Source organism: Channa argus, chromosome 3, assembly GCF_033026475.1.
Source record: "Channa argus isolate prfri chromosome 3, Channa argus male v1.0, whole genome shotgun sequence".
NCBI lineage: Eukaryota > Metazoa > Chordata > Actinopteri > Anabantiformes > Channidae > Channa > Channa argus.
Window position 1 is genome coordinate 8,591,183 of NC_090199.1, and position 17,566 is coordinate 8,608,748.

The following is a 17,566-nucleotide window of genomic DNA, read 5'->3' on the forward strand; positions in this document are numbered from 1 at the left end:
CTGTTCAGCAATTGTTGGATTAAACAGGCAAACAAACAAACAAATGACAAACAGGCCATTGGGTTACTAATTAATAACATATTCTGACATTTTATTAGAGAAGATTTTATTGATGTTTCATTACATGAATACATTTAATTATTTGTAAAACATAAATATAAGATAAAACTTTAACATTACCACAGAAAAATTCCTGCATAACAACCCCCGGGATTGGTTTCTCACTTTGCTTAAATTGACAAAAATTAGTTTTTATTTTATTTTTATTTTCACATTTGAGCAATTTCCAACAGTATAAACACAGTCTTTGCCCTTCTTTGAAAAAAATACCAAGATTAATTTTACTTTAGTTAAATGATTCATAATTAAAATGGAAAAATAATTTTAAATACTATCAGTAATTCCTCTTTTCTTGTTTATAATAATCATGAGAATTTTTTTCAAATGAGAAGAAGCAGAAGAAATTTTGTTTTTGTTCACTCTAATTATATAAATCATTCTGACAATAGATGTTTTAAAATAAATTCTTAAATTGCTGTATAAGTATGCCTTACTATATGAACATATTATAGACATTTTGAATGGTTCACGGAAAGTATGCTAAACAAGCTTACATTTAACCTTATTTTATTATTAGCATAGTGTCATATTCATAAATGCAAATTTACAGGCAAAAAACAGCTATTTCCTGATTTTTATAAAGAGTGTATTACTTGCAAACCATTAGATTTTGTACTAAAAGTATGTAAACATCTTAGTATAATTAATTGTAATTGAATTATTTATGTATTTATTGCTCTGTTGGTGTCTTATTAGTATGTAACTCCGCTCACTCACGAATGTTTGATGATTCGAAATAGTTGTTAAAAAACATTTTTAAAAAGTAGTAGTAGAAGAAGAAGAATGCGAAGTATAAGAAGAATTAGAATTCGAAGAAGAAGAAGAAGAAGAAGAAGAAGAAGAAGAAGAAGAAGAAGAAGAAGAAGAAGAAGAAGAAGAAGAAGAAGAAACAAGCCAGAACTGGTAACCCGGAAGTAAAACTTGACAACAAAAAAATTGCCGGGAAATTTTCTCAGTCAGAGCCGCGGGTCTGAAGCAGCAAAGCAAATATTTATGTCATTAAATTAAAGTGCGTCTATCTTCAGACGACACGAAACCACAGTGTTCGTGGTTGTGTGGTGTTGGTGTCAGAGGCCAAATGGACGAATATGACGAACTGTTCGAGGTACAGGATGGCTTCGAGGACCAGTTCGCTGACGAACTGGAAGTTTTGGCTCAGATGGAGGGTGAGAAAAGCTGCCGTTTAACTAAGAAAATGAGGTTTCATGTGACCTTAGCTATTCCAATTAGGTTACAAAAGTCACCTTGCAAGTTGAAAGTAGTTCCCTCAAAAATGTGTTTCGCTTACATTTAGCTTTACTGTGATGTTAGTCCTATGTTTAGTGGACAGAGTGATGTTTGTGCAGCCTTTGACACTAGAGAGTAAGTTGTCAGGAGTTACACTTCGAAAACGTAACGTTAGATTGTCAATGGAAAGTCAAATGAACCCTATTTTTGTAGTAAAGCCAAATGAGACACAAGCAAAACTGAATGTTGTCCTCATTATACAGGAGGGGTGGTGAGTTCCAGTCGTCAAGAGTGGCAGCCCTGCTTGTTTTACAACTATTCTTGCATTTATGATAGTATACAAATGTGTACACAATATCATGTGTAGGAATCATCTGCGGTGGTTCTGGACAATACTATTAATTTATAAAATGACTGAAAATTATCCTTTAAATGTCTCAGAGGACTCTTCTAAGCTGGGAAAAGGTCCGCCTCTGCGTCCAGGAGACGATATTTCAGACATAGAGCACCTGCTGGGTGACCAACCCATCAGTGAGTTTACTTTGAGAGTGTATATGTGGTTTTTTTTTTTCTTTTTTTTGGTATTTTTTTTCACTGTTGCTTTTAACTAACACATCTGCTCCTTTCTTGTCAGCTCCAAAGGCGAAGCGGCTGAAGCAGGATGCAGGTGTGGCCAAGCGACTTTTTGACGCATCACAAAACATAAAGAGCAAAGATCCATCACAGAGTGGTGACATCACACCCCCCTCCTCTCCAGAGCAGTATGAACCCTCTCACACCTTCAGGTAGGAGGGATGATGTTGGAAAGGGCAAGGATTTAAAGCACAGAACGAGGGACAGTGAAACGAACAATTAGGAGCAGAAAGTGTGAAAGATTTGTGCATTATTCCTTTTGGATTTATATCAAAGACCTCAGTGGCTGTGCAAAGGATTTCGTTATCATTTTTTTCAGGGTAGTTGTTCACAGAGTGAACAGTGCTAAAAAAAATAATTATATAGGACCTATTTTATATAGGGTCTTTTTGTTTTTCCTAAATAGAAGTATTTATTTGTATGAGTTTTTGACTAGATCCTATCCTAAATATTTGCATTTACTTTGTAATAGGTTCAATTAGTTTTTTTTTAGCTTACTGTAATGATTTGTTTTTATTTTGAAGTTATTTGATGGTACTGTAGGCAAGTTGGGGTCAGGTAGTTAAAGAAGGTAACTGACCAGGATTCACTAGGGTTGATTTTTTTTTTTTTGCCACAGCAAGAGAACATGAGCTAGAGTTTCATTGCTTGCTTACTAAAACCATATAACAAATTTGACTATGGACACTTTTGTCTGTGTGCACTGGTCCCATAGTGCTTCAGTGGAGTTTTGATTATAAATTTCCTTTAAGTTTAGAATTAGTCACTACACATGTTCAAAATCGTATTGCAATTCAATAAAACATTGTTTTACATACAACATACAACATAGTTTTCAAGCTGTATTATTGTAATTACAGCCTCATCCATGACTATAACCACTTATGAACACACATCAAAATGCCACCAGGAAATTACGTGGTCAAATTTGTCATTTGCTCTAAAATGAACCTTGATATAAACTAAAGTCTACTTATACATGTTTGTTGTCTAGATCTACTCCTGCTGTGTTAGATATTAGTGGCTTTGCTACGATCCCAGAGACGCCCAGGCGACCTCCCACAATGACGCCAGCATCACTGCATGTGTTGAAGCGACCTCCTTTAGAGGGAGAGTTCATCAGTGTGACAGACTCTTCAGGGACTCGGGTCTACCTCAGACAGAAAGAAGACATTGTGGAAAAGGTAAAAACTGACGAGCGGTTTTAGTGTAAATCATTTTGGCAGCACGTCGTCACAGTCAGCACACATACCTATATATGTTTCTCTGAGTTTGACTGTGTGTGTCTCCAGGTAGTCGACTCCAGGATGGTATCAGACTCCCAGGGATCACTAGGGCTGCTGGCTGTGCCTATAAGTGTGCTGAGAGAACAAGGGGCTGAGAGGGTGAGTCACCAGGCTGTTTGGATCATAGCCACACAGTTGATGTGCTGGGAAAGGTTCAAAGGTTCATTATTCTGCTAAATACAAACATTTAAATAAAATTATCAAAATACATACAACTGCCTATTTTGTTCCCCAAACAACAATCTGTATAAATGCAATTTATACAGTGGATTTACTTTATTTCTTGATGTATGTTGTCGTATTTTACAACTGGATGTATATTACATGGTGTCTTCATTTTTAGAACCATATATTGTGCTTTTCAACACAATCACAGGCCGCTACAGTAATGCACACTATAGTGCTATGGAAATAGTAGTGGAAAAATATCACAATAGCATATGTTAGACTTTTCTTTCTGAAGAGAGATGACTTTTTTTTTTTTGGAAATCCTGCAGCGTAATCAGCAAGTTGTGGAGGAATCTCAGCGCCTTACCGAGCTGCTGGCCAGGTAAGTCATGTACTGTATCTCTCTTTCACAGACATAAACATACAAACATATCAGGAAGTTCTTTTGCAGTATTAAATTTTTTCTGTATCTTTTATAGCAGTGTGAACGATGTGTTTGTTGACCCTGAAAGCAGAGAAAATGAAGAAAATGAAGATCCCGAAGACACTGAGGGCCGAGCCTCTCGTCTCTGGGTTGACAGATTTTCCCCCAGGCACTACACTGAGCTTCTCAGTGATGATGTGAGCAACATTTCTGTAAAACAAAGTTTGTTTTTCAGTCAGTGGAAAAAAAGCCATTTCTTAGGCTGGATGTACACAGTCCTTTACCCTGCATGGAAACGCTTTATATGCATTTGATTGGTTGAAGTGCCAAAACAACACCGTGTCAACTCTTCTTTCCTTTTATGCTTTTCCATCGGGCAAAATTTGTAGGTATTGCTAGGTATGTCCTAAGGCCAGTACCATAATCGGGTATCTGGTCCGATACTGCCCTTATGTACTCGTAAAACTTCTCAGATGCATCAACTGCATCTGATACCCCGTTAATCCGCTTTGTAATCCCTGTCTCATCCTTTTGGTCACTGTCCACAGCTTGTGATCAGAGGAGGAGTTTGAAACATGTAAACTGGTGAATCATAGCCCTTTGTATTGTTGTAACGTGGGACAAATGTCTGTCTGAATGCAGTCCCTTTGGGATCACTGCTTCAGTATCTAAAACCAATTTCTTTTGGAACATTTCTTTCCAGTTTACTAACCGTTGTCTGCTCAAGTGGTTAAAACTTTGGGACACTGTTGTATTTGGGAGAGAGAGGAAGTCACGCCATGTCCGGTCAGACAGACAAGCTTCCAACCATAACTCATTCAAACCCAACCAAAGCAACCAGAATCCAAACCGCTTCAAGAGCAAGATTGAGGTGACTGAAGAGCTGCTGGAGGCAGAATTAGACCAGTACAAGAGGCCCAAATTCAAGGTCGAAAATCTCGATACACATGACAGAACAATTTCAGGTTGTATTCCCTTTGGTGGTTATAAAAGACCTAATTTCTTTCTCTTTCTTTAGGTCGCTTTGCTGTCTGGTCCGCCAGGTTTGGGGAAGACCACCCTGGCTCATGTTATAGCAAAGCATGCAGGGTACAATGTGGTTGAAATCAATGCCAGGTTAGACTTACAGAACCAAATCTCACACTATTTAGGCCCATAATAATCCTCCCACTGTGACTTCAGTACTGTTGATGTTTTTGCAGCGATGACCGCAGTGCAGAGGTGTTCCAGAAACGCATCGACACAGCAACACAGATGAAGTCAGTGTTAGGAGTCAATGAGAAGCCAAACTGCCTCATCATTGATGAGATCGATGGAGCACCTTCGGTAAAATCAGTAAAAACCTGCAAAATACTGCGATTGCACTCTTTAAAGGTGTATTTTCTGTTTTTAATCTTAACCTGTGCGGTTCGACAGGCTGCCATCAACATACTCCTAGCAGCTCTGAACAGAAAAGATGGACACGGTGGGGAAGCAGCTACAGAGACTGCGAAGAAGAAAAAGAAGAAGGAGCCCATCCTGCTTCGACCAATCATCTGCATCTGTAATGACCTGTAAGAGGCTCTGTTGTATCAAAGTTTTGTCACATCATTGTGGGCTTGTAAATGTTAGTATAATATAAATGAAGTCACCTATGTGTTTATTTTACTTAATAGCTGTTCTCCGATGACTTTGCTTTTCTTTTAAGTTATGTCCCAGCCCTTAGACCTCTCAGGCAGCAGGCGTTCCTCCTGACTTTTCCTCAGACTCAGCCTTCCCGCCTCGCACAGAGACTAGCAGAGGTTGGCACATGAACTCCAAACACACACACACACGCACGCACACACAGACATTCAAGAATAGACCAACTTTAACCACAACAAGGCAGTGTGTTCATTTTAAGTTTTTTTTTTTGTGTGTGCAGATCTCCCTCCAGCAGGGGATGAAGGCAGACACAGGCACTCTGATGTCCCTGTGTGAGAAGACAGACAATGACATCAGGTCTTGCATCAACACACTACAAGTGGGTGGCACCACTGTGTTGATGAGCTTCTGTTGTTTGGCAGTGTACAGTAGTGTGTAAATAAACAAAAATGTGTGAACTTGTCTTTGCAGTTCCTCCATGGTCGTGGTCACAAGCAGCTGGACGCCAAAGCAATCCAGTGTGTCTCTGTGGGACAGAAGGACCAAAACAAAGGCTTGTTCCATCTGTGGCAGGAGGTCTTCCAGTTGCCACGTACAAAGCGGTACGTTTTTTTTTCTTGTTGTTGAGTTTCTTTAGGTTTTTAGGTGCTTTGCTGTATTTGGTGAATTCTGGCTCCTTTTTTATAACAATATGCGTGTTCTCAGAAAGCAGCAAAAGTGGACAAGTCGGAGAAATCAACAAAAGTGAAATAACACAATGCGCTTGTTAGAAGCCCTATTTGGGATTTGAAGTGTATAAAAAGAACTTTCGACGTATTAAGAAATCAGAAATATCTCTTCAAGCCTGGCACATTGGAGTAATGTTCCTAAAGGAAAGTTTTTTGCGATTGTCGCACCAACAAGCTGTACTTTTGTTTACACCTTATGTTAAATATGTGAACCTTCACACTAATTATTTTTTCTACATCATTAGTTCATTCATCCATCTATTTTCTGCTGCTTAACCAGTTTGTGTTCAAACACATTATTAGACACAGCCTGGACACAACATCAGTAAATTTATGTTATTATACATAATCTGCGGCGGTTATCAACTCCGGTTTCTATTTCTCATAGTGTGGTGTATTTTGTTTGTATTTAAATGTCAGAGAAGACTTTAAATTCAACTTAGTAAAGCCTATAGAAATATCTAAAACAATGAAAGGCTTTTTAGTTTTCCAAACGTTTAAATTTTTCAGGTTTATCTAAATATCAATAAAGAGAGAGCAAGATAAAAAAGAGAACATTCGCTACAATAAAGAGTCTGAGCAGGTGTACTGTGTGTTCTGGGGGGAAAGAAGTGACAATATTGTGGATTTTACATCCTCAAATCAAAAAAGACCTTATATGTTCCACTTCCTGGATCCTCACTAAGTAAATACTTACCGATCATCCTTATTTGTGTCTTTAGGAAGCGTATTGGTGAGGGCTTTGAGGAGGCGCCAGGTTTAGGAAGTGGAGCTCAGAGATTCCAGCACATTCTTCACTTGGCTTCTTCTAGTGGAGAGTATGAAAAGGTCTCTCAGGTAATAATAGCACCTTCTGTCTTTGTGGAGGCCTCAATTCAAAGACATATTTAAAGGTAATTCACACCTAAAGTATATTGTAGAATCTTTGTCATCTTTGAGCACATTTACATGTTACAATGAAATTCGATTTCCCCATCGCCCTTGGGAGAGCAGTGACCAGCCGACGCAGTGCCCGAGGAGCTAGCACTGAGGGTCTGGCATAGGGATGCACCTTGTCTGTGGGCTGAGATATGATCCGGCCGGCTTCTGCTTTACCCATTGATCCACCAGGCCACCAAAACGTGTCACAGTGCAGAGTGCATTCACGCAGCCAACTAAGAAAAGTTTATTGCCAGGGCTGGTCCAGGAATTGAACCTGGGACCTCTTGCACTCAAAGCAAGAATCATACCCCTAGATCAACTAGATCAATGTAGCTTTGTGTCTTTACACCATTAGAACATAGCAGGGCTTATGGTTTTAAGTACTATGAAGTGGTGGAAGTGGTACTTGGCCGTTTCAGTGAGGAAAAACAGCAGACAGCCAAATTAATAAACGTAAATAATTTGTGGTCTGTAATATGTTACATCCTCCTGTGTCTTTTCATCAGGGTCTGTATGATAACTTTCTGTCTATGCGTGTGAGGGACCCCAACCTGCACAGTGTGTGCGAGGCTCTGGACTGGCTGGCGTTTTCGGACAGGCTGAATAAAGTGATGCTGCAAGGCCAGAACTTCTCTGTGATGAAATACTTGCCCTTCCTGTCTGTCACGTTCCACTTCCTGTTTGCCCACACACATGTGCCCCGGATCAGCTATCCTCAGAGCCAGCACGAGGTACCAGTTGAATGCATTTACTGTATTTAGCAGCATGTAGACAACAAGAGTGGTGTGTGTGTGTGCGTGCGTGCGTATAAAAAAACTTTTTATTTTCAAAAAAATACAAAGGCATATATAAAAGTCTACATACAGAAATATCATCAATGAGTCTGTCTTGTCTCTCCAGGCCACTTCCCGGCTCCTCAGTAACAAGAACGCCTTGTCCACCATGCTAAATGACATCCCTGCATGCATCAGAATGAGGATCAGCCAGCTCAGCCTGACCCTTGATATTCTCACACTGCTTCTTGACATCATCTGCCCCAAACTACGGCCTGTATGTAAAACTACTTATGTCCTACCTGTGTTCAGTGCCCCGTGTAAATGTAGAAACTGAATATCTTTGAGGCTTTGACTGTTGGTTGAAGCAAATATTTGAAACATACTAGATTTAAAAATTATGAATGGATATGGGTTGGTGTTCATAGAATAAACTAAATACTTTTAATGTCAGATGATGAAATGATGGTGGTTGAGCTTTAAGCTTGTGCTTCTTCCAGGTCAATCCACAGTTGTTCAGCAGCAGAGAGAAGGAGCAAATGTGTGAGCTGATAGACACCATGCTAGCTTACAACCTCTCCTACAGGCAGGACCGCACACCTGAGGGACAGTACACATATGTACTGGAGCCGTGAGTACACACACATTCACACATACGCAGACACACACACACACACACACATTCTCTTGCACTCCAGTCTGTACTGCGTGTGGAAACACGCAGAGCAGATGTGTGTTTCTGGATGTTGAAGGTCACTGCTCTTGTCCACAATGTGGTTCTGTGTGCGGAGGCTTAGAGAATAATCCCCTTAACACCTGCTGTGTGTCTTTGTGTGTCTGTGTGTGTGAGAAATGCAGGGGGTGGTCTGAGATCAGTGTGGCTTAGTGGATACAGGTGGATGGACAAGCAGATGAAAGGATGGATAAGTTGCGGGAGGTGTGACATTAGACTGAAGGAGGTGCTGAGAAAGAAGGATAACATCCAATATAGAGAGGAAGACCTTTTCTTTCTGTCCTGCTTTTTTGTGTTTACTGACGACAGTGGAGGCTCTGGTGTTGGATAGAATGGGATAACTAGGTCAGCTATGCCAGCCCAGGTCGAGGAGCAGCTGGAGCTCCATGAGGGCTCTTTCCTGCAGGCTCGCTGTGATGAGGTGCTGGTCACCAACGACTGGTGCCTGCCTCTAGTGTTGGCTCTTCTGTTGCTTCTACTGGTCTACACCTTCCTGTACCTGCCCTCTCTGGCTCACCACAACATCACTATCTGATACGTCTGACAGAATGTGAATACATCAGTTCCCTGACTTCATATCAAAGAACTAAAAACATTTGGAGCTGAAGCAGTTGGTTAAACAATAGAAAATTAATGGGCACTTAGACGTCTTGGATAGTATTTGAAATACATTTGAATCTTGGACCCAACGAGCAATGATAATTGGGCTTTATGAAATAGTGACAGGCTTTTTCCAATACTTTCTGGATTTTTTTAGGTAAGTTTATTGTAACTGCAGGTTAATTCAGAATGCTGGAACTAAGACATAGAAAAAAAAAGCCATATACATTGTAGATGATTAACAGATCAAATGGCAGATTAATGAGCGTTGATAATAATTGTTACTTGCAGCTGTAGTTGTGTTCACTACAGTGGCCCTAAGAGCTCAGTGTACAGCATGTGCAAATAGACAAAACACAAGGGAATTAAGTAAACACTTTTATTTTGAAAATGCAGCAAATACATAAAACAAAACTGCTAGATTTTGATGTATGTTTCCAGCACTTTTCTACATTTGCTTGTTTTTTCTTTTTGCTGCCATATTTTTTGTGTGTGTGTGTGTGTGTGTGTGTGTGTGTGTGTGTGTGTGTGTGATATACATGGAGATCTGCAGAAAGAAGATTAAGGTTTTAAAGAATAAGAGCATTGGTGTTTAATTGTAAATTGTGATCCTTCACCTTCCTTATGAGTGTGCTTGTGTTACTATGTCTACTCTATGTGTACTCTTGTTTGTATTGAGAAATTTATTTGGTGTGTGTGCGTCTGCAGGCGTGTTGAGGATGCGGTAAGGTTCCCAGGTCTGCCGCCGCGTCGCCAGCTGACTTATCAGGCCAAACAAACCATCAGCAGAGAGATGGAGCAAGAGAAGATGAGGAGGGCCGAGAAACTGATGCTGCAAAGAAACCCTGCAGCAGTGAGACATCAAATACGCAACAAAGTTTTTGTATATACAATCCAGCCAGTCGACAATCAGGTCAGCACATGGGTGTTAATACTGTAATGTATTTATAATCTCCTGTGTTTGTCTGATGCAGAAAGAGGAAGAGAAAAAGAGTGCTGGTCCCAAACCCCCCAGGAACCATCAGCAGAGGCTGGAGAACATTGTCAAACAGACGACCGTAGAGACCAGGGTAAGATGCACAAGCACACATTAAAACTACAGTAGCCAACACTTTTTTCAGGAAAAAGATATACAACCGCAATTCCCAAAAAAAGTTGGGAGGATGTGTGAACGTCAATAAAAACAAAATGCGATGATTTGCAACATAAACAACATATCACACGTTGAAACTGAGACATTTTACCGCTTGATGGAAAATAGTAGCTCCTTTTGAATTTGATGGCAGAAACACATCTAAAAAAATTGGAAGAGGGTGTAGTTTACATTTACCGTTTACTATTATCGTTCACCCATGCAGTGATGTCCAGTGGAGAATCGTGCCTGTTTTTAATGTAGTGCCGCCCGAGGGCCCGAAGGTCCCATGCTTTCCATGCATTCCTCCTGATACTCTGAATTTGTTGGTCATATTATCAGATCTTCAAAGTCTCTGCAATTTTATGTTGAGGAAAAATTTCCCAAAATTCTTCCACAATTTTTTTTTACACAGTTTGTCACAGATTGGTGAAGCTCTGTCCATCTTTCTTTGAGAGGCTCTCCTCTCTGAAATGCTCCTTTTACACTCAGTCGTGTCACTGACCTCAAATACCTGACTTAAGGCCTTTGAGAAATGTTTGCATAGATCCGTCACCCAGATGACAAATCCAGATGCGGGTCACGCCAAGTGCCAGAGGCCCATCACAAGGTGCCACATGCCAACCATAAACAAAGAGCAAGTCTCAAACTTACTTTGAGTCACTGTAAGTGTTTGCAGAGAAAATTCCAGCTGTTGAATTTTAGACTTCTGTCACAGATAGAAAGAGCGAACCTCTAGAGGGCAGAAAGGAGGTTAATGAGAAACCACTGGGTTACAGGCCTTAATGGTAAAACTGGGAAACTAGGCTAATGAGGTGTGTGTGTGTGTGTGTGTGTGATTGTTCACTGTTATTGACCTGTTTATTGAGGACAGTGTTTCAGAAACTTCCTCCTCATCACTTTATGTTTTTGTGTCCTGCAGCCAGAGGTGGATTTCTTCGGACGAGCCGTTGCCCCTAAACCTCAGAGACTGCAGCCGTCCTCAGACACAGGTACTTTGTTCTCGGTGCCATTCATGGTGCTCCATTTGTCCGAACCCTTTTGAGAGTCTCTTTAGGGAAAAATGCCTCAAGGCATCAGAGGTGAGAACTGATGTGTTATGTAACGGTTCTAATTTAGTCCTGGTGTGGCAGACTGCAGGCAGGGGATCTGGACTCTCAGCAGCACTGCAACCTCCATTTTCTCACTATATTCTTGGTCACATCATATTTCTCTGGTCAACATAAATGATCTTCAGCCTTCTGAAACATGTATTATATATAAGATGGTGTAAGTATATCTACATGTTCTGTTTTTACAAATGAAGTGTCAGCTCCAGTCACTGTACTTCTGCTAGCAAAAGTTTGGAGAGTGGTCACAGGGTCTAACTCTGTGTCATTGAAAACAAATGTGACCCCTGTGTTAAAATGCATCACAGCTCAATATCAAAAGCAGCACATTTTCAGAATTGTGTCCCTTTCCTCTCTCCTTCAACCACCCCCTGGGGTACATCTCAACAACCGTGGTTTGAATTTTGCTGCAGTGTGAACTGTAAAACAACCATTTTAGTCTCTTCGGTGATGCATCCTCTAACAGACTTGGTGACTGCTTCTGTTTATATATTGAATTTCTCATGTACTGTAAGAACATTTTGTGCATATTGTTTTGCTGGATGCAGAGTAAAAACAGGCGTTACAAGTATTTTGTAAACACTAATTAAAATCTCATAATGCAATTCTGAGTTGCTTAATTTTGCTGGATCGCAGCTGTGCAAGTAGAGAATAACTAACTGGGATCGAAATGGGCTTCACACAGTCATTTTTCTGTTCAGTGGTGGCAGCATTAATGCTAGGTCCATAATAATCATGTATAACCATCTTAAAAATGTTGCATCCTGGAAATTGACTGACAGGGTAGATGGGGAGGAAATGCAGAGCTATTAATCTGTGTGGTCATTACACTAATTGTTAAAGTAATTAAAGATAGGATCGCTCTGTATCTGAGCTGAGTGATTGAATAAGATCACATCACACCTAACTGATCCATCTTAAATATAATTACTTTGTCAATGCTATTTTAAAAGTTTTCTTTTGCCACTATCTGTTTTATTCATTCGGTAACTGATATCGACTTCATTGTAGCACCGCAGCAAGTCCTGGGCCTATGTAGATAAGAATGATCCAATCATATCCTCACAGTGATGTATATGGATGATATGGGATCCGTGCTGTATGTGTAGAAGGTTTAAGTAGAGGAAATGTTTGTGACACAGGTGCTAAAACATAATTTGGGATAATTGTCATGAGTAGGGCTGCAACAGATTGTTTGGGATATTGATAAAATCACTGAGCTGTTAAGTCAATAAAATGTCCAGGAGAAAACATCTGCACTTCGGCTTTGACTGCACCTTTCCACAATACGACAAATGTCAGAGCATATTTCTACCTAAAATATTAGAACAAAGTCGCCCGGTTTATTTACCCTTCACATTCAGGATCGTATAGACTGTTCCACTCCTGTCTTTTCGTATATACTGTCTCCAGCTGCTTCCATTAGTGAGGTAAAGATGCAGCACAAGGGACTGTGTATTATTCATCAGGTTGTATTCTGACTGAAGGGGTGAATGTTGTGCCATAAGGTAATAAATTATGCAAACTTTATCTAAATAGCTTTGTAAAGAGCTGCTGGAGGTTAGAGGAGAATTTGTGTTGTCTCAGTGGGGGATTTAGCGAATTTTAGGTTAATAAATGTCATGTTTTAGGTCACAGAGAAAATGATTAAAAGTGGGTCAAAAAAGGTCTAAATGCAGTTTCCTCTTTTTGTAGGTGAGAAGTGTGCGGTTCTCTCTATGGGAACGGCAGTGGGCAACAGTGACGTGTGGTTCCGGTTCAACGAGGGCATGTCCAACGCTGTGAGACGAAATGTCTATATCAGAGAACTACTGTAACACACACACACAAACACACAGACGTAACTGCCTCATTCTCAGCTGTATTTCTTTTGTTCGATGTTGCATTTAAATCAAACCATCATCCATCTGTTAAATTCAAAACAGTCTTTATTTTGATTGACAGTGTAAAGAGCCAATAAAAACCTTGTGGTGAACATTTCTCATCAGCAGTTCATCAAAACAAACCTCTAGAAAGCTACTCAGTGCTGTAGACACACTCACTCACACACACATAGTCTTAACATAAATTAACAGCATTCAAGAGTCTCCAAATAAATAAACATAATAGCTGTGTGTGTGTGAGAGAGAGAGAGAGAGAGAGAGAGAGAATATGCATGTAAGTGTGGGGAAGAGTGAGTTAGTCAGTGCAGCATGATTGTGTGTGTGCGCATGATTCTTTAGTTTATATGCATCTGGGGTCGGGTGTGTGTTAGATCATTAGAGGATCACACACTTGCTCTTCTCCACCCAGGGGTTGGCTCTCATCAGCTCAGGGTTGAGGAATGGATCTTCACAAACACAACCCTCGATCCACTTCACCAGCCTGCAAGGACACACACACACACACACACACACACACACCATCAGCATGAATCTAAGAGGCAGCACAGATAAAGCTTGAATGTCTCCAGGCTGCAGTTTGGCTTTCGGGTGACCACCTACTGTATGAGAGCGTGTGTGTTTGTCTACATGATCATATTTAGCTGTGTGGACACATTTTAGTTCAGTACCAGTGGTTTAGTGGTTTGGCTGGTCTGAACTTTAAAGAGGCTGATTAAAGGTTTAAAGGAAAACTTTAATGTATTTCTCTATTAGTCGTATTTTCAACAATCATAATTCTGAATTTTCTCTACTCACGGTGATGCCTGTCAGTCTGCTACCTGGATGAGTTTGTGTGTGTGAGTTGAGACATTTATAAAAATAAAAAAAACCAGACCCCCAGCTCCACTGCATGACATTTTACACTTATTCTCCCAAATGTTCTGAATTGCAGTGGTGATCCTGAGCATCTGCATTATGCAGGTCCACAGCACAGGCGAAAACACTAATCCAGGTTAAACGATCGGAGGCAATTCGTTGTTGGCTGTAGTGTTGTGTCCGTGGACTGTTGAAGATATGATTGCTTTAGGAAATGAATAAAGTTATTATTCACGACTTGGTTTTAGTCTTATGTTTAGGTTAGGGTCTGCATATACCAGTATGAAAATACTCAGAAGAATTGCTTTACATGCTATACATCTTTTGTGAACCTTCAAACAGGACAAGCGTGCTGGAAGGCTGAGCTCAGACCATTTCTACATCAAGGCTAAAATGTGCAATGTTTTTAGGACCAGCTTTAGTATGAGACGCACGATTAATCCAGACATTGTTGCTGTGTCACAGCCTAACAGTATGAGTCCACCTTAGGTGTTTCAGCTTGTTGAACAAGAATTCAGGCAAATACAACATGTTGCGTGTGTGTGTGTGTGTGTGTGTGTGTGTGTGTTTGGGGGGACACTCACTCAGTAACAGTGATGGAGGATTTCTCTCTGCTGATTGCCAGCTGATACTGAAGGCTTTCCACTTCCCTCTTCATTTTTGGGATGTCTGGCTCCTCCATGATGCTACTGCTTCTCACACACAAATAGAATAATATAGTAGTGAAAAGACTAATAGTGGCTGCAGGAAGAGTTTTTTTGGTTTTTAGACATATTTACACAGAAGAATGCGTGAACAAAAGGCGCAGTCTTACTTTAGACGTCTAATAAACCTGTTACTTCTGAGAAGAAGAGCAAAGTCACCTACAGTCAGGATGTCACTCTCTCATTTGTTTGTGACGCCTTCAAACAAATTATCTTCAGCTTAAATCTCGTCACTGGTTGCAAGTCTCTACAAATTTGTAACCATTTCAGCCAAGAAATTAAAAGGATGTTGATGGTCACAAAAGCTTGAAATCTGCACCTTTAAGAAGCCATTTGAATCTTGAATATTTAACCCGACGATCAGTTGACTACTGTTGTCACTGCTGTGACAGTGATGAAGTATTCCTACCTGACGTTACTACTCCTACTTGTGAATGAATTTCTTTTATTTTCTGTTGATTTTGAGTCCAACTATAAAGGATTATCACTTAATAATCCAACTGATTCACTGATGGCTGAATTCACATTTGATCTATCAACTTTTTACAGCAGCAGGATGGTTCCAATGAAGGAAAATCAGTTTCACAGTAAGACTGTTTTTTTTTAATGGCTTTTGGACATAGATGGAGCTTAAATCAATCTTTTTTTTCCTCTCATTAAAATACTACAGTTGTAACAAAATATATGGGGTGTACATGATTTTTGTAACTTTTATAACCAGTGAGTCTGTGTCACTGTAGGTTTTGATCATATTTCTACTTTAAGTAATATTTCCTAACAGAGTACTTCTGTGCTGTGTTATTTCTACTATACGTAGAAGATACGTGTGCAGCCTCTTTCTAACTTAATGGGTCTGAGAGCTGCTCATTGATTCTGTTTCTGCCTCCTCCTGAAGCTCGGTGAAGATTCACTCAGATTTCTGTTAGGATAAAAAAAAAAATAGGTGTATTTATTTCAAACATCTTTACTACCTGAGACTGATAAACATGGCACTGATGTACATGCTTTGTCACATATTATTCTTTGTTTCTCTTGGACAAACCCTGTTGGAGCTGCACCTGTTTGTTCTGAATGCGTTCAACCCTTTAGTCTTTCAATGATGCAAATAGTTTCCTGTGGATTTAAATGTGATGTAACGTGTTTTATGCATAACCTCTTTACATTTATACTATGCAGCTTTACTTCTCAGAATAACTACGAACTCTTTGTAAATTACTAGCTCCTCAAAATTGTACTAGTGTTTAAATTTTCTGCTACTTAAAACATCAACTCCACAAATGCTGGATTGTTTTATTCCATATTTTTACTCGTCAGATAATATAAATGAAATAATATCATATAAGATGATGTATTATTATAGAAATGAGCTGAAAGCACATGAAGTAATTGACATTTGCTCCATCTATGGTAGCTGCAGGTGTTGAACATGAACAAAATTTACAATATGATCCACATTATGCTGATACGGCATTTTAAGTACTTACTAAGTACAACATAATGCACAACTTCAAATTGTGAGTGTTTGTATTTCTAGACTGTGGTACTGCTGCATTTGCTTATTACTGGAGCACGTTATTGTGGAGTAAAACTAGGCTGCACCAAAAGGAAACCGATGGGTTGGGCACAGACCAGCTTGATGTTGTATTTAACTACAGCACTTTGCCTTTACAACCCTGCAACAATGGACACAAGCTGCATTTGAAATATTGAGTCCTGCCCCTCCCTGCCACACAGGCCACATTTGCACATATTGACAGTCCTGGTCTTCCCTGCCTCAGGCCACATTACAGCAGGAAGAGACAGACAGTCCAGAGATCGATCACATTAGTCCTCTCCTTCCTCATCCTCCCCATCATCATCTCTAATAGATCTAACTAGGTCGGCTGCCCGGTGCCTGTTTCCTCCACAAGCATCCATCCTGCTGCCTCGAGCAGCCTGTGGGCAAGGCCTCCACCGTTAAAGCATAAAATCATCCAAATGCGTTTCCCTGACACCAGTGTCCATCACTCAGTAATTTCACTTTACAGTGGATCAAGTCGCTTAAGACGTGAGCTCCATATGTGGCAGCTGAGTGTGTGTGTGTGTGTGTGTGTGTGTGAGAACGCACATGTATTGTGATGGAAAAACATTACAGACGAACATAAAGCTTCGTTCTTACCGTCAGGCCCACCGGAGAGGACCGCTGGTCGATTTTGTGAGCAGCCGGCTGATGGAGGACGCAGTCTGGGCTCCAACGGTGAGAGGAGCCGCTGAGAGTCGGTGGCGATTTCGCGGTTCAAATCAGGAGGCTGAGTGTGTGTGTGTGTGTGTTTCGAATGTGCGCTCCTCTCCTCCAGAGACTTGATGCGGGGTGGCGAAGGGCGGAGAAACGGAACCGTGCTGCCTGGTTTGACAGTCAAACGAGGGGCAGCGGCCGAGGACGCACCTGTATGGAAATCCGGCGCCTCACTGAGCCGAACAGAGGCGGAAACACGCAAATGAGGACGCGCTACCAAGGGAAATCAGGCCGGGAGTTAATTTTCTTTTTAGATGACGTCGGTTTCTCTGTTGGTCCACTGCGGACTCCCAAGAACGACGGACTGGGACCAAGAACTGGGTTTTTACAAGTTTGTCCTCAGTCCACGTCCCGTGAAAAAAAATCTGGCAT

General features: G+C 40.5%; 2 protein-coding genes across 5 annotated transcripts; one reads left to right on the forward strand and one right to left on the reverse strand.

The window, feature by feature from the left end:
• Nucleotides 1-1,005: 1,005 nt before the first annotated feature.
• chtf18 (CTF18, chromosome transmission fidelity factor 18 homolog (S. cerevisiae)) lies at nucleotides 1,006-13,452 on the forward strand. 3 transcript variants are annotated; one of them, XM_067497297.1, is made up of 22 exons: nucleotides 1,006-1,286; nucleotides 1,789-1,878; nucleotides 1,982-2,132; nucleotides 2,975-3,164; nucleotides 3,273-3,365; nucleotides 3,764-3,816; nucleotides 3,947-4,055; nucleotides 4,562-4,786; nucleotides 4,877-4,974; nucleotides 5,061-5,184; nucleotides 5,275-5,411; nucleotides 5,546-5,639; nucleotides 5,762-5,860; nucleotides 5,953-6,083; nucleotides 6,932-7,046; nucleotides 7,637-7,861; nucleotides 8,031-8,180; nucleotides 8,404-8,534; nucleotides 9,945-10,089; nucleotides 10,211-10,306; nucleotides 11,291-11,360; nucleotides 13,173-13,452. In XM_067497297.1, the coding sequence occupies exons 1-22, from the start codon at nucleotides 1,199-1,201 to the stop codon at nucleotides 13,292-13,294; spliced, it is 2,736 nt and encodes a 911-aa protein (XP_067353398.1). In that variant the 5' UTR covers nucleotides 1,006-1,198; the 3' UTR covers nucleotides 13,295-13,452. The 3 variants fall into 3 exon arrangements, with proteins under 3 accessions (XP_067353398.1, XP_067353399.1, XP_067353397.1); XM_067497298.1 differs by having other exon boundaries at nucleotides 3,950-4,055; XM_067497296.1 differs by having other exon boundaries at nucleotides 1,007-1,286; nucleotides 3,914-4,055.
• Nucleotides 13,388-17,534, reverse strand: gng13a (guanine nucleotide binding protein (G protein), gamma 13a). 2 transcript variants are annotated; one of them, XM_067497301.1, is made up of 3 exons: nucleotides 17,078-17,534; nucleotides 14,800-14,904; nucleotides 13,388-13,841 (listed from the first exon to the last, which is right to left on the reverse strand). In XM_067497301.1, exons 2-3 carry the CDS (start codon nucleotides 14,895-14,897, stop codon nucleotides 13,736-13,738), a joined length of 204 nt encoding a protein of 67 aa, XP_067353402.1. In that variant the 5' UTR covers nucleotides 14,898-14,904; nucleotides 17,078-17,534; the 3' UTR covers nucleotides 13,388-13,735. The 2 variants fall into 2 exon arrangements, with proteins under 2 accessions (XP_067353402.1, XP_067353400.1); XM_067497299.1 differs by having other exon boundaries at nucleotides 14,800-14,907; nucleotides 17,078-17,530.
• Nucleotides 17,535-17,566: the final 32 nt, after the last annotated feature.